General features: G+C 35.1%; 1 protein-coding gene across 1 annotated transcript; it reads right to left on the reverse strand.

Annotated features, from left to right (window-relative positions):
* Positions 1-18,680: 18,680 nt before the first annotated feature.
* On the reverse strand, positions 18,681-22,967 carry LOC129881997 (uncharacterized). Its single transcript, XM_055956106.1, has 4 exons — positions 21,234-22,967; positions 20,633-20,800; positions 20,397-20,546; positions 18,681-20,315 (listed from the first exon to the last, which is right to left on the reverse strand). Exons 1-4 carry the CDS (start codon positions 22,965-22,967, stop codon positions 18,699-18,701), a joined length of 3,669 nt encoding a protein of 1,222 aa, XP_055812081.1. The 3' UTR covers positions 18,681-18,698.
* Between the last annotated feature and the right edge of the window lie 254 nt (positions 22,968-23,221).

The following is a 23,221-nucleotide window of genomic DNA, read 5'->3' on the forward strand; positions in this document are numbered from 1 at the left end:
TCATTACTTAATGAATATATTTGGCAAACATCCCAAATTTCCAAGTTCTAGAAAAAACTAGAATTTGGGTCAAAGTTTTAGTATTTGAAAAATTTTAAAAAATTAAAAATAATCTCAAACTTTTATATTTTATAAAAACACTCATTATCTATTAATCCCAATTAATATCTATCTACAACTAACTCCATTTAAAACAATAATTTATTTTTGATGTGTTATAATTTATCTTGAATCAGTGACAAGTTTAAGTATGTGATTATTGTACTTCTCTTGCCAATATTATTGCTTTTGTTCTTGATTGTCATCAATTATGTTATAAGGTTATTTTTTAACGAAACAAGTTCATTATAAAATAATAATATAAACTTACAGATAATTTTAATAATTTTTATAACCTATGGGTATAAATCATATTTTAAAAAAAAATATTTCTCCCAAAATCTATGACCAAATGCATGGATTTTGTGGTCAAACGGCACCTTAGGGCATCTCCAACCCTAACATCAAATTTGGTGTTAACCCCTACGGTGGCAATTGGGCGGGTTGGGTCAAATGTGGACACAACAATTGGATCAAGACCCAACCCAATCCAAATTAGGTTGGGTCAAAACGGGTTGGATCAAAATGGATTAGGTAATGAGTTATATAACATGTCAAGACTCAACCCAACCCAATTTTTACCAAACTTAATTGTTTTATTTGTTCATTCAAACTATTTTAGTACCTAATAAAATTATTTTTTTCTTTATTATAACTATATATAACATATCAAATTGAAAAAAAAAATTAAATATTTTAAAAAGATTTATCTATCCATCATCTACAATAGTAACGACACTACCTCTTCATTTGAATTATATTTTATACTAATGAGTTTTGTTTCAGTACTTGTCGAGAGCATCCAAGAGGATGAATTCTTAAATAAACCACAGGTACGGACGACATCAAAAAGAATGCAGCACAATGTGAAATTTTTTTCTTAGCAGCGAACTGACACATAATCTGAAGAGGAGTATCAAACTTTTAAGACGCAAGTTAAGGAGCGATTTCCAGCACAATCAAACCACACCCGTATCAGAAGGCATGTGGTTTTTTCTTGAGCCTTATCAGTTTCATTCTTTGTATCCAAAAAACTTCAACTCTCACCGAAAGCAAACTTTTCTATCCGAGTGACAATGCTCCAAGAGCTATGGAAATTATGTCCGCGTAAGGTCTTAATTATGGGTGTGAAGTGCACCAAATTCATGGCTAAGAGGTTGCAAGTCTCTTTTTCATACTCGATTTAGTTATCACTCCTTCCAATCGAAGGTTATCTTAGCATAAGAGATTTTCTTTTCAACCGATTGAGCCGAACTGCAAGCAGTCTGATTTCCAAATTTAAAGATATGTAGGCAGGCTCGATGTTGAAAACTCGATTATACTCCAACAAACCTCCTCATCTCATTCTCGAGCATTCTGATCTCTCCATAATTCGACATCAGGATAGCTTTTGAATTCTTTCAAATTCATGCGCTAAATCAAGCATATTGAACTACAAGTGACCTAAATTTTCATTAAACCTGAGATATGTAGAAAACTCGATATCAGAGTTTGGCATAACTTTCTAAAGTCTGTACCAAATCTCTTTTTCAGAAGAGAAAGATGTTGTCGGTCAAAATTTGATTTATCAATTTTTTTTGCCCAGAATTTCTTTCATCGACCATATTCAAAAAAGGGACAGTTGTTGACACCCAATTTTGACCCTCCACAACATAAATTATTAATCGAGTTCCTTCATTTTAAGCAATTTAAAAATAATTTACTTGCAAAAATCTAAAATATATATATTTTTTGTTATTCTTAATTAATTTTGTCATTTTTATAATTTTGAAACATATATATTTATTTATAGTCAAATCCTTAATTACTACTTTTGCGATTATTCGAAAAGTGTCTCAAATTTTTTTTTGTTTTAATTAAATATTTTGTTAAATAATTTTGATTAATTAATAGATTTTATTCAAGCTAATTAGTTTAAAAATTAAATTAATTATTTTACTTTGTCGAAATTAAGAAGCTCGTTAATAATTAATGTTAATTCATCCCATTAAATTTTTAGTCAAATTTCCTAATTAATGCCTATAACTAAACAACTTCCTACACAACAAAACTTCTACTACACATCTAATGGACCTTAATTTCCTTTACCATTTGGCTCAATTCTAACAAATATAACAACAAACCAACCCAATTCAAACTCACATACAATATCCATATCATATTACTACACCCAGCATACAAACAAAACTAAAATGCCACATCACACCACCGACTCAACCTTTTTTTTTCCACAAAAAATCCAATTATGTTGTGTATGAATGTCCTTGTCCTAAGTGAGGCCCACTGAAAAGTAGGCAATTTGCCCACTTGATCCTTATCTTTCTTTATCCCACTTGGTTAATCTTCCATTTTCTGCCTATATATATGCATAGGCATAGATACAAATATGGGTGAATAAAAAACGAGATAACATACATATTTTCTCTTCTGTTTTCTTTCCTTCCCTCATATTCTCTCTGTCTTATCTTACTAAATTTAGTTTATTTTCATAACACGTTATCAACTCGAGACTCTGTTACTTTGAGCTATATTTTTAGAAGGTAATAACAGAGGTAAGAATTTTATTTTTTTAAAATGTCTAATATTTTCAAACTTGAATTTATTGCTCTTGATATCTCTGGAAAAGGAGTACATCATGGGTACTTGATGCAGAAATTCATCTAGAATCAATGGATTTAGTAGACACCATTAAAGATAACAATACGGCATTCAATCAAGATCGTGCTAAAGCCATGATATTTCTCCGCCACCATCTTGACGAAGGGTTAAAATTACAATATCTCACATTAAAAAACCTCCTTAAATTGTGGAAAAATTTAAAAAAAAGATATGACCACTTGAAGTTGCTCATGCTTCCACAAGCCAATCATAATTGGCTAAATCTAAGATTAATGAATTTCAAAAATATAACTGAATATAATTCTGCTCTGTTTAGAATTATAGCTAAGTTAAATTTATGCGGAGAAGAAATCACTGAGCAGGATAAACTCGAAAAAATATACTCCACATTTCCACCCGCAAATATCGCGAAAAAGGGTTTAAATAATATTTTGAATTACTATCTCACCTTCTGATTGCTGAACGCCACAATGAATTATTAATGAAAAATCATGATAGTCGGCCTGTTGGTTCTTTGCTATTCTGAAGTGAATCAGGCAAAATATAACCAACGAAAAAGAAGTCATGACCCCAGTCGTGGTCGTGGTCAAAGAAGAAATTTTAATCATGATGCTCGGCTATATCAGGCATCTTTGAAAAGGGCAAAAAATAATTCAAAGACTAATTTTATCTCTGGGGATAATATTGAGTCTATCCATTTGAATGTAGCTGATTTCTTTAATTTTCCAGAAGAAAATATGAATATCAATAAGATTAACAATATGTAAATAATTTTTCTTTTTATTTATCTGTACTAAATATTTTGTTTGTATTTTCCATGTAAATAAATAAAATTTGTGTTGTTTTAATACTTATTTTATTTCTTATTGAAGAAAAATATGGATATGACTCAAATTTTATTTGGATTAATAATCAATCACGAGAATATTTGTATAATTGATAGTGGAACAACTCATGCTATATTTAAAGACGGAAAATATTTTTCTAACTTGCTAAGAAAAAAGCAAATGTTACTATAATTTCTGGTAATTCAAAAATGATAGAAGATTCCGGAAAAACTACTATAATTCTGCCTAAAGGGACAATAATTGTTATAGAAGATGCATTATTTTCTTCTAAATTTCCCAAAAACTTGTTAAGTTTTAAAGATATCCGCAGAAATGGATATCATGTTGAGACACTAAATGAAATGAATATTGAATATCTTGGTATAACCAAAAGTGTCTCAAGCCATAAATATATTTTAGAAAAATTACCAACTTTGTCATCTGGTCTATATTATGCAAAAATTAGTGCAGTTGAAGCACATATGATCGTAAACCAGAAGTTTACTGATTCAAATATATTTGTGCTATGGCATGATCGAATAGGTCATTCTGGATTAATAATGATGAGACAAATTCTTGAAAATTCAATTGGACATCCGTTAAAGAACCAGAAGATTCTTACGACTGATGAATTTTCATGTGTTGTTTGTTATCAAAGAAAATTAATTGCCAGACCATCGATCCTGAAGATTAGCATCGAATCTCTTGGCTTTTTAGAGCGTATACATGGAGATATATGTGGACTTATTCATCCACCTAGTGGATTGTTTAGATATTTTATGGTCCTAATAGATACATCATCTAGATGGTCTCATGTGTGCCTGTTATCATCTCGCAACCTGACATTTGCGAAGTTGTTAGCACAAATAATAAGATTAAGAGTGCAATTCCCAGATTATCTAATTAAAGCCATTCGCCTTGATAATGCTGGAGAATTTACATCCCAAACTTTTAATAATTATTGCTTATCAATTGGGATAAAAATTGAATATCATGTTGCTCATGTTCATACTCAAAATGGCCTTGCAGAGTCATTTATAAAGCACCTACAATTGATAGCAAGACATCTACTAATAAAATAAAATTATCAATTACTGTTTGGAGTCATGCTATCTTACATGCAGCAGCACTTGTATGTCTCAGACCGACACATTATAATAAATACTCTCCGTCACAATTAGTATTTGGTCATGAGCCAAATATAATCCATTTACAAATTTTTGGTTGTGCGGTATACGTGCCTATAGCACCACCACAACGTACAAAAATGGGCCATCAACGAAGGTTGGGCATATATATTGAGTTTGACTCACCCTCCATAATTCGATACTTTGAACCGTTGACTGAAGACTTATTCACTGCTCGATTTGTAGATTGTCAGTTTGATGAAATACTTTTTCCGCCATTAGGGAGAGAGAAAACGGAACCCGAAAAAGACAAAAAAATTGCGTGGAAAGTTTCATCACTATCTCATTTTGATCCACGTACCCGCACATATGAGCAGGAGGTCCAGAAGATCATCCACTTACAAAAATTAGCAAATCAAATGTCAGATGCATTTACGGATTTGAAAAGGATAACTAAGTCACATATCCCTGCAGTGAATGTGTTTATCCGAATTGATGTCCCAAAAGGACCATCTACTAGTATCATAGCTTCTGAATTCCAAACACGCCTGAAGCATGGTAGATCATTGGGATCAAAGCATAAAAATCCTAGAAAGAGAAGTGTGAGAAATAATAAAAATGATACTATACAAGAACCTCCTGAAGAAGGTCAAGATTTGAGTACTTATGATATTCCTGAAGAAATCAGTGAGCCCGAGACTCAAGTGAATGAAGAACTTTCAATAAGTTCTACCGGTGATGAGATAAATTTAGATCAATCAAAAATCACGGTTGATAATGTTTTTACATATAATGTTGCACTTAACCTCATGCAAGATGGTGAAAGTCTTGAGCCTAAATCCGTCGAAGAATGTCGATGTAGATATGATTGGAAAGAATGGCAAAAGGCAATTCAATCGGAATTAGACTCACTTGCTAAACGTGAGGTTTTGGGACCAGTAGTCCGAACCCCTAAAGGTGTAAAACCAGTTGGCTATAAATGGGTTTTTATGCGAAAACGAAATGGGAGAAATGAAATTGTAAGATACAAGGCACGCCTTGTTGCACAAAGATTCTCTCAAAGACCCAGGGTCAACTATGAATAAACATATTCACCTGTTATGGATGGAATAACTTTTCGATATCTCATCAGTTTAGTTGTACATAAAAATCTTGAAATACATCTAATAAATGTAATTACAGCTTACCTTTATGGTTTACTTGATAATGAAATTTAAATGAAAATCCCAGAAGGATTAAAATTGCCTGAAGCATGTAATAAATCTCGGGAGATGTACTCAGTGAAATTGCAAAGATCATTATATGGTCTAAAACAATTAGGGCGTATGTGGTATAATCGTCTCAGTGAGTACTTAATAAATGAATACTATATAAATGATGTCATTTGTCCATGTGTTTTTATTAAGAAAACGGAATCAGAGTTTGTTATACTCGCCGTTTATGTTAATGACATAAATCTCATTGAAACCCCTAAAGAGGTCCAAAAGGCGATTGAATATCTAAAGAAAGAATTTGAGATGAAAGACCTTGGAAAGACAAAATTTTGTCTAGGTCTGCAAATTGAATATTTAGCAGACGGGGTCTTTGTCCATCAATCTGCCTACACTGAGAAAATCTTAAAAAGATTTTACATGGACAAAGCACATCCATTAAGTACTCCAATGGTTGTTCGATCACTTGAAGTGGAAAAAGATCAATTTCGACCTCCAGAAGAGGATGAAGAAATTCTTGGTCCTAAAGTACCATATCTCAGTGCTATTAGCGCACTTATGTATCTTGCTAACGCAACTAGGCCTGATATAACATTTTCTGTCAATTTGCTAGCAAGGTATAGTCATCCCCAACATGAAGGCATTAGAACGGTATCAAATATATTTTGCGATACCTGATGGGTACTATTGATATGAGTTTGTTTTATACTAACAAAGGTTGCACAGACCTTATTGGTTATGCAGATGCAGGTTATTTATCAGACCCACATAAAGCTCGATCTCAAACAGGCTATATATTTACAAACAAAGGAACTGCTATATCATGGCGATCTACAAAGCAGTCCATTGTTGCTACTTCTTCAAATTATGCTGAAATAATAGCAATTCGTGAAGCAAGTAGAGAATATGTGTGGTTGAGATCGATGATACAGTTCATCAAAGAAAGATGTGGCCTGAAAAATAATGTTAAAGTACCCACAATTATATTCGAAGACAATGTCGCGTGCATAGCCGAATTGAAAGGTGGATTCATAAAAGGAGACAGAACGAAACATATTTCACCAAAATTATTCTTCACACATGATCTTCAGAAGAATGGTGATATTGATGTACAACAAGTTCGTTCAAGTGATAATCTTGCAGATTTATTCACAAAAGCATTACCAACATCAACTTTTAAGAAATTAAGATATAAGGTTGGAATGCGTCGTCTCCAAAATATCAAATGAAGTTTTCATTAGGGAGAGTAAAATACGCGCTGCACTCTTTTTCCCTTAACCATGGTTTTGTCGCACTGGGTTTTTCTGGTAAGGTTTTTAATGAGGCAGCACTTAAGGCGTATCACCAGATGTGTGTACTCTTTTTTCTTCACTAGGCTTTTTTTCATTGAGTTTTTTTAGTAAGGTTTTAACGAGGCACCACATCTATAGGAGTTCAAAATTACTATATCAATTCTTTCTTGTAAAGCTTTTTTTTTTACACATGGACATCCAAGGGGGAGTGTTGTGTATGGATGTCCTTTTCTTAAGTGGGGCCCACTGAAAAGTAGGCAATTTGCCCACTTGATCCTTATCTTTCTTTATCCCACTTGGTTAATCTTCCTCTTTCTGCCTATATATGTGCATAGGCATAGATACAAATATGGGTGAATAAAAAATGAGATAACATACATATTTTCTCTTCTGTTTTCTTTCCTTCCCTCATATTTTCTCCGTCTTATCTTACTAAATTTAGTTTATTTTCATAACAAATTCTTTTTTGTCACCCAAAAACCACCACGCACACATTCCAACGGATCACTTCATCTTCTTAGTGAAGAACCCAACAAACGAGCAAATCCAAGCACCCCCTTTGTCTCTCTCCATATTTGAAAATTTTGCAAATCTCGAGCCTCAATTATTGACTTTGGCTTAGAAAATTTTCTTTAAATCTAATCCGAATCAGAGAATGTCAACACCGAATCCGAATTATTGGGGATATGTTCTTCTTTTTTTTTGAAATTTAAATTGATTGTATTTCGACTATAAATTATTGAATTTGTTACTGAAAAAGGAGAAGGAAGTTGAGGAATTTTCGAGTTCTCTACTTTTTTTTCCTCACCGTCTCATTTCGGATTAGCTGATTCATCTTCTGTTAGTGATTAGTCTTTCAACATAGGTTCTATGACCACATTTTAAATGTAATTGCTTAATTTCTTTCTCACAAACATTAACGAGAATGTGGGTTTGTTGTGGTTATTTTTTTTTTGTTGATTCATGATATTTTCAGTTGACATAAGGGTCAAAAGAATGGTTATATTGTTTTGTCACTTTAGAATTACGCTCCCTTCTGTGTTATCATTTGCTCATGTCCATCTTTGGGATAAAATCATAACAGTCTTAGTAGAAGCATGATTAAGGTGTGCTCCTTTAGTATTCTTGTCATGTTTGTTTCTTTTGTCCATAGAATGTGATATTCATTGGATGGTATACCAGTATGATTGATGATGTGTTAAAATGAGTAATACAGTGAGAGCTTAGAGTTCCTTAAATTGGTTCACTAATTAGAATTGATTCATTATTGTCTGCCTTAAAGCATCCTTATCAAATCCCTCTATATTGTGTGTATTCAATTAATGTTGTAGTTAATATTCTGCTTACTCTTCTATAAGGTGAACAATTATGCTAGTATTACTCACTACCTCAGTAGCTTTGCTTGAATCTGACATGTATCTCACATTGTAAAGCCTGTTTTGGTTCTGAAATATTCTGTCATGATTTCATTGACCCGTTTGTTTATCGACTCTTCAGTTTAGCTCGGCAAAATTGATTCTAATCCTTATCATTTTGTTTATACATGAACTCCCTTGGATTGAGTCCTTAGACTCCACTTTTTTTTCATCCCTGCATTTCGTTGAGTTGCTCGAGCCCGTTTGGATGGGCTTTAAGTTGGTCAAAACCAACTTAAAGTCCCTTTTTAGCTTTTGAACGTATTTGCCTAATGCTAACTTTATGCCATAAAGTTCTTAAAGTCAGTTAAAAATGAAAAGTTAGGATTCCTAACTTTTTTTTTCTAAGTGCTTAAAGTCATTTTCTTTGACCATGGAAATTATTTTTATATCCCTTATATTTTAACTAAATTCCCAAACTACCCTTTTTATTCTTTTAACCCTAAAATTCACATCATTTTCCTCATTTAAGCACTTTTATCCAAACACTCAACTGTTTATTTATAAAAATAACTTTCAGCACTTCAAAGTTCTAAAAGTACTTCATACATAAAAGTTACTTTTTTTAAGTCCATCCAAACGGGCTCGAGGTCATTTCGAGTCAGCTTCATCATTTGCTCAAGAGAAATACGGGAGGTTGGGGCTATGGTATACAATCAGTATACACGCTGAAAATAGGGGAACAGTCAGTATACGGATGATATACAGTTAATATACAAGGTTGGAAATGGATTTTCAGCCCAAAAATATTAGTAACAACAGGTGACCGGAAAGATCAAATCTTTGGTCTCAATTAATTTGAGCAGGAATAAGCCCAAATATATGATCTCTGGACAACAACAAGTTTGGACCAAGGGGGGCCCAAATTCCATTTCTCTTTTACTCTTAAATTATTTAATTGTGATTATTCATTATTTGTTATTGATTAGCTCTAACTTTAAATATTTTAAATAACTTAGTTGAATTCCCCAAAAGATGAACTGTTTTCTTTTTGTTGGTTTATTTTAACAAATTTTATTTTATCAACTCTTTACATTTTTAAAATTTTATTTTATATACATAATCAAAAAATATTGGCCAAATTTTACTTGTCTTTGAAAATTTAAATTTCGTTTGAGTAAGATCTTTTTTTTTCTTCTAAGAAATAATAATAAAAGAAAACAAATAAAAAAAATGAATGATCCTACTATATCCAAGCCTAAAATCAAGTAAGTCATTTTTTCTATTCTAATTTTGTTCATTTAGTTTTTTTATTACAATAAACATATTTTTATTACATAATGTCTTTATATTGTAAACAATATAATAAAAAAATATTAAACGCAAAAGCTTTATTGTTAATTACATAATTATTTTCACTCATATAAAGTTTGATTAGAGGTAGAGGAAGGGAGGAGGGAGGGGGGGGGAAAGATATTAAGGGGAAGATATTAACTCTTACTATAATAATAATAATAATAATAATAATAATAATAATAATAATAATAATAATAATAATGATGATGATGATAATAATAATAATAATAAAAAATTATTATTATTTTAATAATAAATGAAAATTAGAAATGACATATAAACAAAAAAAAGACACGAGAAAAAGAAAAAAAAACTTAGTGGTAGTAGTAGTAATAATAATAATAAATAGAAATATCAAACAAACAAAAGAAAAAAAAGACACGAGAAAAAGAAAAAAAAAACTTAGTGGTAGACTGGTAGTAGTAATAAATAGAAATATCGAACAAACAAAAGAAAAAAAGACACGAGAAAAAGAAAAAAAAACTTAGGGAAAAGATAAGGAAGAGAAACAAACTAAAAAATATTTGATCTAATTCATTTTAAATATTTCTCACAATTCAAATATATAAATTACGAGAAAAATATGCATTGTATTTTAAAAAATCAAGAATAAGAAAGAGTAATAAATTTAAGGTATTTTCTTCGTAATCAATTACATAATTGATTTTCTTGCTATTTTATTGATTGCACAATTTTTTTATAGTGTATTCTACTAATACGATAAATATGTTAGTAGTTCCATTTCTTTGTTTTTAAATCTCCCACGTAATTTTTTTATTCTTCATTTCTCTCCAGCATTATCACACACGTTGTATTTTTGTAATTAAAAAAAAAACTTGCCTTTTTTATATTAAAAATTTTAAGTTTATTGCATTTTTGACGGTAACTAATTCAATATGGATTTCAAAGATTGTATTCTTTCTGACAAAGATTATGTTCTTGATATAGTTTTATATTATTTATTTCAATTTAAAGATAAAGATTAAAATTTGAACATACAAATCGGTAATATACATCGGTATTTTGAGGGATGGTATCTTTAAAATAAGTATCCTATATTTTTAGTAACTCTGTCTTGCAACTATAAAAATATAAACTTATCCTATTCGTCAGTAATACATAAATTAATGTTTAACTTCATATCATTGATAATTAGGTTTCTTTGCACTTATCATCTCTATATAAGTAAAAATAATAATATTAATACTTGATAATTTTGAAATTTGAATGTAATCTATTTAATTTTTAAATTGATATACTAATTTTTTTTTAATAAAAATAAAGGTTGGGCGTGGAGTGGGGTAGGAGTAGTATAAATTAAGAGGACAGTGATTGAACATGTGGCAAAATGTTGGACACACGTAGATCATGCGGCGACCCTCGGTGCACTCAATAAAAATACAAAAGCATTTGCCAATGTAACGTAATCTTCAAATGTAGGACTAGGAACCTGTTTCTTTTCACTTTGTCATCTTCACCTTTTTGTTGGTTTATCCATTTAGTAGGACCCCCCATATTATCTCAATATTTGACTTTTTTTCTACCAGAAATATTTTTTCCGTTTATTTGATTTAATATAAAATTTTAAAAAATTAAATTTTAAATTAAAATATATTAAAATAATTTTTAATCTTATCATGTGAAAAGCTGAATGAAAATATTGCCAAAAAAGACAATAAATAAGAAAACATTTGAAATTTATGAATTTTGATAATATATGCCAATTTCCACCTCCTAACCACACCTTCTTTTATTTTTCTGGTGTACCTCGCATTATTTATTATTTTGTATTTTGAGTAGGTAAATTTTGTTTCTATGAGCCCGTTTGGATTGACTTAAAAAAAGTAACTTTTATGTATGAAATGCTTTTAGAATTTTGAAGTGCTGAAAGTTATTTTTATAAATAAGCAGTTGAGTGTTTGGATAAAAGTGCTTATGATGTGAATTTTAGGGTTAAAAGAATAAAAAAAGGTAGTTTAGGAATTTTGTTAAAATATAAGGGATATAAAAGTAATTTCTATGGTCAAAGAAAATGACTTTAAGCACTTTGGAAAAAAAAAGTTAGGAATCCTAACTTTTCATTTTTGACTGACTTTAAGAACTTTATGGCTTAAAGTCAGCATTAGGCAAACACGTCCAAAAGCTAAAAAGGGGCTTTAAGTTGATTTTGACCAACTTAAAGCCAATCCAAACGGGCTCTATGTCAAGTTTGTATTCGAATTTGCATTCTCTACTGGCTTTTGGAAGTATTTGTTTGTGTAACGTATCAAAAATCCTCATAAACATATGAATCTTACGATGTCAATTTTGTTGGATGTTGCAGCGGTTATGTTTACCGTTTTTTAAATTTATCAGAGTAATTTAAGAGGTTGAATGAAATAAATCACAACAAAGATAAGATAGACGAAGTTAAGAACAATAAAACTAATGATTACTTCCTCTGTTCAGATTATATTTTTTTTTAGTTAGTCTCAAAAAGAATGACATATTTAAATAATTTAACTTTAAAATATTTATTTTATTTTTAATAAAATGATTAATTATAATCAGACAAACATTTATGACTTATTTTAAATTACAAATTTTCAATTTTTTCTCTCTTTTTTAAATTTTGTGTCAATTCAAACTACGTCATATAAATTGAGATTGAAAAGTATATAGAGAACCTGAAGCTTAGATAAATAATATGCATATAACGTATGAGATTTTTCCACTCTTAATATAAAGAACTAGTGAAGTATTTATGATGAAAAAAAAATAGGAAACAACTTTCATAGGATTCACTACTCTCATTGTCTTTTACTAGGAACTATATAATTATGTATCGATCGGCAAAAATCTCAACCTCATCTGTGATATGCGATCTAGTACATGAATAAACATATATCTTATATTATGTTTTTTTCTAATACATGAACTAAAGAAATTCATATATCACATAAATTTAAAAAAATCCTTTTTCTTTTAAAACAAGACAAGGTTTAACTTTTATATCCATGAATTCTCAATCAAAGAGGCCTTTATGATTTTGGAGTGGCCCTTGCACTGTCCACTGTTTAAAGATAAGAATAATTATTATTTGATTCGGTAGGAAAATAAATAGACAATATCGGTGAGTTTTAACTAATTTAATAAATAGTCAAATAAATAAGATACTTTTTTTATTTTTTAATTTATTTATCTTATTTTAACTTCACATAAATAAATTTTATGATCTGAAATTAAAAATATGTAAAATATATTCAAATATTTTTTAATTTTATAGTCTGAAATATGACACGTGAAAAGTTATAATTAAAGAGTGATTAATAAGAAGTTATTTTGAAGCGGATTAAAAAAAAAGGGTAAAACAAAAAGAGTAATCTTTTTCAGGGGTGCAGCCGCAAGTTTAATTATTTAATAAAATTGACATTTTTTATTTTTACTTTCAAAAAATGAGGACAGGGAAGGAAAAAATTTAAGAAGCCATTATAATTTATAAGAAAGAAAATGAAATCTCACCAATAAAATGAAGATTCGATAATCAACCAACAATCAAGTAATTTAAGGTTTCGTTTGAGCATAAATACTTCTAAGTATATTTGAGAAAATTCTTAAGAATAGTGTTTGATCATATAATTTATTATTATTTGATAAATATTTTTCACAAATAATTCAAGTTTCCAAATACTAAAAATAAAATATTTGAATTTTTTAAAAAATTTAAAAATTATTCAAAGCTTTTATATTTTATAAAATATTCATCATTTATTAATTTCAACTAATATTTATCTGTCAACCAACTCCATTAATATTTTTACTGAAAGAGAAAATAAAACAATTAGTTCTCTTTGTCTTGTTTGGGTTATAATTCACCCTGAATCATTTTCTTAACAAGTTTGAATATCTGATTAATGTATTGATGTTGTTCATATTGTTATTTTAATTGTTATTGATTCTCATCAATTATGTTATAAGATTATTTTTTAATAGAACATTTTCATTATAAAATGATAATAAAAATTTATGGATATTTTAAATAATTTTTTGTCACGATCCAACCCCACCGGACCATGCAGGCATCTACTCTAAGATCTAAGTAGAAGAACCTTTAACCTCTTACATGAAAAACATTGCAGAATTTATGTCAAAACTTAAGTAATTAAGCCAAAAATTTATTTATTTATTTATTTTTATTTTTTTTGTTTTTATGGGAACAGACCTTACACGAGGCTCCCACCTCTCGTGCGCGGCCAGGGGTTGAGCCGCTCACCCCCAAGCTGTATTATACATAAAAAACAGAAAAATACACGGAGGGGGACATAGACCTAACCTCCAATCCTATGGTGGTTCATAAGCCGACCATCCTACTAAGGGCAGCCAACTCATCCCCGATACAAGCACATGAAAAGAAAACCTAGAAACTATGCACCTAAAGAAAATGACTCCTCTCGATACAAAGAAACTAGGAAAGCATAAATAAGGGAGACTCTCCCTTTACATAAAATAAAGGAAAAATCTAAATAAAAATGGGGATGAATCCTCATAAATGCTATATATACAACAAAATTAGCATAGACGATGGACATCAAATAACATGGCTAAGATATAACATGGAAAATCACAAACACTGCAATTGGGTGCTCAATCCAAGGATGCAACACTAAATAGTAGATCATGGAGGCTTTTTAATCCGTTTGGTCTTTCTCCGTCTGAAGCTGGGCAGACCGACTCTATCTAGCATGTAGTAACCTCGAGTACCACGAGGTAGCTGCTGAAGGGTGGTGTAGTGGCCTGGAGTGGTAAGAGTGTGACTGTGCTTGGAGAGAGCATCCGCAGTGTAGTTTGCCTCCCTGTATACATGCCTGCAAGAAAAGCGAACAAATAATTTGGAAATACCAACAAGGTCCTGAGTTACCTGGTGAAGGCTCCACGGAGGTTTAGTCTGATGATTGATCCATTTAGTGAGCAACTCCGAGTCAACTTCTAAGATAACGTGCTGAAAACCCTGTTGAATGCACCATTTAAGCCCATAAACTGCCGCCTCTAGTTCAGCTTGATTGTTGGTTCCCTCCCCTAATGGTATGGCGTAGGCGAAGATGAATTTACCCATGTGATCTCTTACAATGCCACCCCCCCCCAATTGCCCCCGGATTACCCAACGCGCTGCCGTCAGTGTTCAGCTTGACGAAATCGAGTTGTGGCTTAATCCACGAGACTTGGGTGATCTTCATCTCATGAGTACACTTATCTATGTAGGAGATGGTGTCGCTCCAGTTCGAGGGCCAATGGATATAGGGATACGCGACTCTAAGAAGATTTGAGATGTCCTTGAAAACTGCAAATTTCACTCTCGCCAAGCTAGAACTCTTCCCCCCGTATTTGCTCGCGCACCTATTCTTCCACAAATTCCAACATATAAATATTGGGGTGGAATGGAGGATAAGTTTGTGAGCTTCTGTGCGGTACTTGCGAAGCCACCAGCTCATAACAAGAGGTTTGAGGGGTGTGGCTTCATGCCTTATGCCTAGGGAATTTGAGAAGTAGTGCCAAATATTCCTAGCGAAATGGCCAGTGCTGAAAATGTGCTCTATGGTGTCCGAACCTGGACTGTGGCAGCAATAGCATGGTGTGGAACCATAGCCAAATGCAGTGATCTTTTCCTCTGTTGGCAGCTTGCCTCTAAAAGCCCTCCACAACAAAAAAGAGCATTTAAAGGGGATGTTTTTGTGCCAAGTGTAATGGTCGGAAAGTGTCTTGGTCCGATGTTCCCTCACAAGCTGCCATGCCGAGGAACATGTGAAGTTCCCATTGGTATTCAGCTTCCAAATGGCCTGATCCGGTGTGTTTCCTTGCAGCTGAAGTGTGGAAGAAGTAATGAGAGGAACGAGCTGCGCTGGTGCCAACTGATTTAGCATATCGATGTTCCATTGGCCATCTATACGAAAATCAGCCACCCTTGCATTGTTTGCTCTTCCCAACTCCTGCCTATAGTTGGCTAAGGGTCCGATACCTAGCCAATCGTCCCACCAAAAACAGCACGAACCCGAGTGAAGCCTCCATTGAATGTGAGGTTCGGCAATGTGTTTGTTGTGCATCATGTGTTTCCACACAAGCGACTGGCCAGTATGGAATTTTTTGATGATGGGATTCGCTCTTTGACAGTATTTGGCTCTAAGGAAATCACCCCACAATGTTGGTTTAGCTCTAAAGATCCACCATTGCTTTAACTGGAGAGATTTGCACACATCTGTAGTTCTCCTCAACCCAATACCTCCTTCGTCATAAGGGTAACAAAGTTTCTTCCATGAAGCCCAATGGTATTTTTTCTTGTTATCCTTCCACCCCCAGAAAAAATCAGCGGTGACTCTCTCAATCTGTTTGAGAGTAGTACGGGGGGGAGTAATGGCCGAAAGAAGGTGAATTGGGAGCGACTGAAGTACGTATTTCACGAGTGTAGCTCTACCGCCGTAGCTGAGGATTTTGGAGTGCCACCCTCTAATTCTGTTGACAACCTTAGAGACCATGTCCGTGTAGTACATGACTCTCTGCCTGCCAATGTACAAAGGGCATCCTAAGTAGGTGATGGGACTATGCTTCTGAGTGAAACCCGTAACCTGTTTCACCGTTTCCACATTGTCTTGGAGTGCATTGGGATGCATCATGAAGTGGCTCTTATTCTTGTTTATAAGCTGCCCTGATGTCTTTTCATACAGAGTCAAGGTCTTCATAATAATCTGGAGAATTTCCTTCCTTCCGGAGGAAAAGATGATAACATCATCCGCAAAACTCAAATGATTAATCTGTGGGCCTCTTTTCTCCATATGAAAACCATGGTAGAAGTGGTAATTATGAAGACTATTCAACATTCTGGACAGCACCTCCGCTCCCAAAATGAATAAGGCGGGAGAAAGAGGATCACCTTGTTTGAGCCCTCTGGTGGAGTGGAAAAAACCATGTCTAGCCCCATTAACGATAACGGAGTACCAATTGTTAGACATGATTCGCCAAATCATATCAATAAAGGTCTCACCGAAGCCCATCCTTCTCAGTACTAGACAAGTATAGGACCAGGAGACTCTATCATATGCTTTGGCCATGTCTAACTTGATAACCACGTTTTCGCCAATAACAGGCTTTCGGATATCGTGGATAATCTCCTGTGCTAGCATGATATTTTCGGAGATGCTTCTTCCTTTTACAAACCCGGACTGATTGAGAGAAATAAGACCGGGGAGAATTGGAGCAAGCCTGAGGCAAATGAGTTTTGATATGATCTTATTGGTGAAGTTACTGAGACTAATGGGTCTATAGTCAGAGAGTGTGTTGGGGTGATCTACCTTTGGGAGCAAGACCAAACAAGCATGAGAAAAGAACTTAGGCATAGCATACCCTCCGAAGAAAGAAGTAACCACTGCTAGTAGGTCCTCCGAAATAATCTCCCAGCAAGCTTGGAAGAATTTTCCATTCATACCGTCCGGACCAGCTGCAGAGTTAGGATTCATAGAGAAGACTACCTGTTTCAACTCTTCAATGGTAGGCGTGGCTTGAAGGCTTTCATTCTGAGCATCTGTGATCATTCTAGGAACGTAATTCAAGATGTTCTCCGGAATCCGAGATTCATCACTTGTGAATATTTTCTGAAAATGATCGCATGCTGCTCTAGCAATGTGTTCGTCGCCTTGAATACAATCCCCTTCTTCGTTGGTAACCTTGTGAATGAACAATCTCCTTCTCCTACCACGGATTAAAGCATGGAAATACTTGGTGTTAGCATCTCCATCCTTGAACCAATGTAGTTGAGTTTTTTGTTTGAGAATGTTCTCTTCAATTTTAAGAAATCTGATGTATTCGGCGTTGAGAGCATGCAATTGCATCCTGTTCTCTTCATTATTGGACACTAACATATTTTCTTCGGCACTTTTCACCAATTCTTCATATTCCTTAACCTTGGCAAAAATGTCGCCAAATTCCACTCGCGACCATTTGCTAAGGGTGGAGGAAAGCCTTTTCATTTTTTGGTGGAAGGACCACATTGGATTCCCAGTCAGGGGTCTGTCCCAACAGGACTCTACAGTTTCGAGAAAAGTAGGGTTATCCACCCAACAATTCAAGAATTTAAAATATTTAATAGCGGAATCCTGCCTAGCATTCATCTCTATTAGTAAAGGGTTATGGTCAGAACCAGTAGAGGGGAGATGGGTGACTGAAGTGTGAGGCATAGCGGCTAACCAATTATCGGACACCATAGCTCTATCGAGTCGCTTCCATATTCTTTTATGCATATCTCGTTGATTACACCAAGTGTAGTCTGAGCCATGATACCCCAAATCCGTTAGGCCACATGCTTCAATAACGCTTATAAACTCAAAGCTTTTTTGCATGTTGTAAGGGATTCCACCTAGTTTCTCAGTAATGGAGGTGATGACATTGAAGTCCCCAACTGTGCACCAAGGAAGGTTAGTGGAAGCGTGGTGCAGGAGCCTATCCCAAAGCGGTCTTCTAAGAGTATCTTTGCATTTTCCATAAACAAAAGTCGTGAGAAATGCATTTTGATGCTCTACGTGTTTTATCTCGCAAGTGATCTGTTGGTCGTCAACATCAATAACTTTACAATCAACATCTTGAGTCCAGAAGATCCAAATCTTGCCATTAGGATTGCAAACGGACTTATCCATACCAAGGTTGATTCTAAAGGTTTGGAGATGAGCATTGTTGGAAAAAGGTTCTAGGATGGAAATGATGGACGTTTGATGGATATGTTTGAGTGACTTTAGTCTGTCTATGACTCCTTTGGTATTGATACCTCTAGCATTCCAAACAATTGTGTTAATCATTGATGGGATCTAAGGTTGTGGAGCCTAGTGTTTGGTCTGCTAATAGGAGCATGAATAGTTGTAAATTTTGGATTGTGATGAATGCCTCTAGGTGATAGGCCTTGCTTATTAGCTAGCTGGTTCATCTCATCATTCGTGACCTTAGTAGTGGTCTTGGATGGTGCAGCTATACTATTGGACTGTTCATCAGTCTCTTCTTCATTCTCAAGTTCAACCTCACCTTGAAAGTCTTGGTCATATTCATCCTCCGAATGAATAACCCCATATTCATCATCACTATCAGGAGTTGAAGTTTGAGCATCATTGTTAGTGCAAAGGATGTTGGTGGCATTTTCAGGTTGCGTAAAAGGAGCTGGCTGAATATTCAAAGGGGTAAGATTAAGAGGGTCTTCACAACTAAAATCAGGGCTCCTTATTGGTGTGCTTTGATCTAAGAGTACATATTGTGAGCAAGAGTTTGAAAACACCTCACCATTGTTATCTTTTCCACCTGTATCAGCAGTGGTTGGAGGGGTAGGGGTTGCAGCTTCTTGCTTCTTTTCTTGTTTCTTCTTTCTAGTTCTCTTTTTCCGTAGTGTTTTAGAGGTAGCTTGCTGGTTATAGGGACTAGGACTAGCTGAGAATTCTATACCACTAATGGTTGCATTGTCTTTTTGTTTGGAGTTAGAATGTTGCACTTGGTGGGAACTAAGACTAGAGGTTTGATCACTTGAAGTAATGCTGAAACTGCAACCATAATGTTGGTCATTTTCAACATTTTCAGTGTGATCTACACCTTGACTGTTGTGCTGAATTGATATTAGTTTAGGGGCCACAACTTGCACACTCTTTTCCTTCAGAGTAGAAGCTGAAATAGGGCCAAAACCATGCAAATTTTGCTCCAAACCTGCAGCTGCAGGTCTTGATCCCTGCATCTGGGTAGCCTTATTGTGCACCCTATTTTCCTGGGAGTTTTGAGGCTGATAGGGGGCTGCAGTATTGGTCATTTTCTTGGTGGGAATAGGAGCATCTGCAGGTCTTTGTTTCTGCATCTGAATGGCCCTATTGTGCACCCTATTTTCTTCCATAGTAGCAGCTGAAGTAGCATCCAGGACATGTATAGCTTCCCTCAAGCCAACAGTTGCAGAACCTCCCAAGACTTGCAGGTTCTGAGCAACCTGTTGAGTCATTTTTTGGCTCTGGTTTGCCCCTACATCTACACTCCTGAACTGCTGCTGCTCAGTTCTCAAAGAAGGACTTGAAAGCCTTCCAGAATCAACTGTGGTCTCACATCCAATGGTCACAGCAGGGGGCAGTTTGGAGGCCATTTTTTGAGCATCAACTGAATCTCTTTTATTAACATGCTGGGAAGAAGAATGCTGAATATGTGAAGTGGTAGCAGGAGCTCTAAAGTCATTCCTAGGGTCAACCATAAGGTTCTCATGCAAAACATGAGACACAACCCCCCCTCTGGATACCCCTTCCTGCAGGTTAGTTGGCTTCTCCTGAATCCCACCATCCTCACCTCCGTTAACTACTTCAGCAGCAGCAGTTAAAACATTCAATACATTAAAACTACTGGGGGAGCCATGGGGGATTGGGAGCATTGAGTCAATACCTGGTTGATGCTCGTGCTGTCCATTTTGAATTGCATCAGTCATAGCAACAATATTACAATCAATACCTGTATTCATGGCTTGAGTGGGTCTATATACCTGTTGAGTGTTGCCTTGTATCGTTTGGGTGTTTTGCACAGTTTGAGTCTTACCTTTGAAGTTTCTTCGTTTTTGGGTTTCCCATTGGTTGTTTGAGATTTGATTCCTGTTTTGGTTGGTTGAGTCCTCTTGTGCTTTGCGACTTCCTTCCTAATTTGTGGTGGTAGTTTCTTCTAGTGGTACCTGTTGCCTGAAACTTATAGCATTAGTTAAGACAATAGGAGTAGAGATCATACCTGTGATTTTTGGCGACGCATCTTTCTTTGGCTCTTCTTCCTTGTCTTTGGCCTTGTTGCGTTCTGTATCTCTTCTGCTGACGGGGCAAGCAAGAGGAGTATGACCTTGGTGTTTGCAGTAAGTACAGTAAAGGGGGACATCTTCATATTCGATGTCCTGCCATCTTCCTTCTCCATTTGGATCATCATTTTCATCGAATCCAATCCATACACTTTGGATTCTAGGCTTGGTGATGTCCATTTGGACTTTTGCTTTTGCCACGCTCCCCCTCGTCTTTTGCATGAAGGCCATGTCCAAGTGCAACACTTGTCCCACGTCCGCAAGCAGGAGCGTAACAAATTCTTTATGGAAACAATGCCATGGGAGCTCCGGGAGTATGACCCACACAGGGAGAATGGGGGTTTCATAGTTTGGATCGAAAGTAGGGGTCCAAACTTGAAATCTCATAAAGACACCATCAATATACATTCGCTTGCTATCTAGTACAGTAGTTCTATCGTGTTCATTATCAAGGTCAATATATATATGTCTAGAATTAAAATGGGTAATCTTGACCTTGCCTCGAAGTTCAGTTTGACTAATGAACTTCTTTCGAATTACCTCCATCTTGGGCATTGGACTGTAGAACTTGCCTATGAGAGTATACTTACATGATTCAGCCATCTTAACCATGTAGTCTTCTCTCTTAAACATGATAGCTGGACAACCTTGTTTTGTCACCCTTTTTGGAGGTGTTAGGTCAATTCTGGTTGTATGCTCGGCTTGTTTAGCTCTTAGTCTTGTGGCCATGGATTGCTTTGCTATAGGGGGTGGAGGATGATTTGTGGTGGTGGGTTGGTTGTTAGGGGACTTAGTCTTAGGAGGTAGCGCACTGGGGGTAAAGGACACTATCGGATTTTTAGAGTATTTTGGGTCAAATTTTTGGAAATTGGATGAGATGGGGGGAAAGTCTGAAACGGGAGGGTGGTTGGTATGTTTAGAATTAGTGGAGGTGCTAGGATTGCCCAAGGTGGTGATACGATCAACCAAAACAGCTTCGGGCACGATAAGACTGTTTTTGCCCCTAGTGACACAAGTTGGAATTTTAGAATTTGAGTTGGAGGTGCCTAAAAATTGTGTTGTTTGGTTTATTTCGTTCCTAAGAGTATGAGGGTTACTTTTACTTTGAGACTTATTTTGGGCGTTCACCGGAAAGATGGTTCCGGTGGTTTTTTCTTTAGGATCAAGACTAGAATCGACGTTTGAATTGTTGGAGGGATCTTTTTTGGAAAATATTTGTTCTTGTGGGTTAGTTTGATGCTGGGGATTAAAATTCAATTCAAAAATATTTTTTCCGGTCGCCGGAGATCCGGCGCTACCACTGGTGTCAGTACTAGACAAATTGGAAACCCTAAAAGTCAAATTCAAATTGAAATGAGGCATACCTGATGGGGCTTTTTGCATTGGTGGACTCCCCTCATTGTGTTGAGCAGTTTGGCATTGCCAATTTTGAGTTTGGGGCTCCGCCGCTGCGCCGCCTCCGGCAGGTGGTGGTGCAACCCTAATTTCCAAATTCAAAGTGTTAGGAGTTGTGGATGATGGGGCTTTTTGGTTAATGGTGTTCCTTGTATGATCATCCACAAAACCCACTGACAATTTCGAGTTTTCACCATCACTTGCGGCGGCGCCGCCACTGCCTGAAATCGCCTCACCGCCGGAATTATTCGAATTGATATTCGACAAGTTTGACTTAGAGGATGGTGGCGATTTTTGTATGATTGTACTCGTATTGAGCTCCTCTACAAGATGGCATTGGTCTGGAAGCTCGAATGTCGCCGGAACTCCGACGTCGGAATTCGACAGTGTATCGCCGGCGCCACCGTCGTCCAATGGAGTTGGGCTTTTAGTATGAGGGGCGCCTCGAGGTGGGTTACAAAACCCAGGTGGTGCGCCATCTCGAATGTCGCCGTAAGACGTCCAAATCGCAGTCCGATTGGCTGGCGATTCGCCAGAATTTCCCTGAACAGTCGCAGCTTCGTTTCTCTCAATTGCCACGGTGAAATCACTTGAATTTCTGATATGTTGTAGATTAGATGTTTCTCTAACATCCCCAATTGGTGTTTTTTCAAAACAAATCACAGAATTTGAATTAAAATCGATTTCTCGATCAACGGCAGCATGTTCTTGGAGAAGATGAACAGTAATCGCGGCTGTTTTTTCAACATTCCCGGAGCTTCGGATGTCGGATTGAGACGATTCCTTTTGCGTTGGATTCGTCTTGTCGATATCTACCACTCCATCTTTTGAAGGAAATTTTTGGAGGTCCGGAGGTGGATCCGGCTCCATAGCAGCCATAAGCTAAAAATCGTAATCTATATGGAAATGAAAGTTATGCGCTTTGAGAGAGAGTGAACCAGTAAATTAAAAAGCATGAAGTGAAGAATAGATGTTGGTTGAAATCTGTAATAATACACTTGTACAAAAATAATTCATAAAATTCCCATGGATACTAGTCTAAAACAGGTACTAGAGCTTTTAAGAGTAGTAACATAATAAAGGAGCAATGTCGCAGCTTCCACCATAAAGAAGGAAGAATAGATGCTATTGAA

The sequence above is a fragment of the Solanum dulcamara genome, chromosome 3 (assembly GCF_947179165.1).
Source record: "Solanum dulcamara chromosome 3, daSolDulc1.2, whole genome shotgun sequence".
NCBI classification, from domain to species: Eukaryota; Viridiplantae; Streptophyta; class Magnoliopsida; order Solanales; family Solanaceae; genus Solanum; species Solanum dulcamara.

Bases quoted from the DNA above. Each gene is read 5' to 3' on its own strand.
- LOC129881997 (XM_055956106.1), bottom strand. From the start codon at position 22,967: ATGGCTGCTATGGAGCCGGATCCACCTCCGGACCTCCAAAAATTTCCT. The intron at 20,801-21,233 runs GTAATTCGAAAG...CAAATGGAGAAG, and splicing joins GTCCAATGCCCAAGATGGAG to GAAGATGGCAGGACATCGAA. The intron at 20,547-20,632 runs GTATGATCTCTA...ACCACAAATTAG, and splicing joins TGCGTCGCCAAAAATCACAG to GAAGGAAGTCGCAAAGCACA.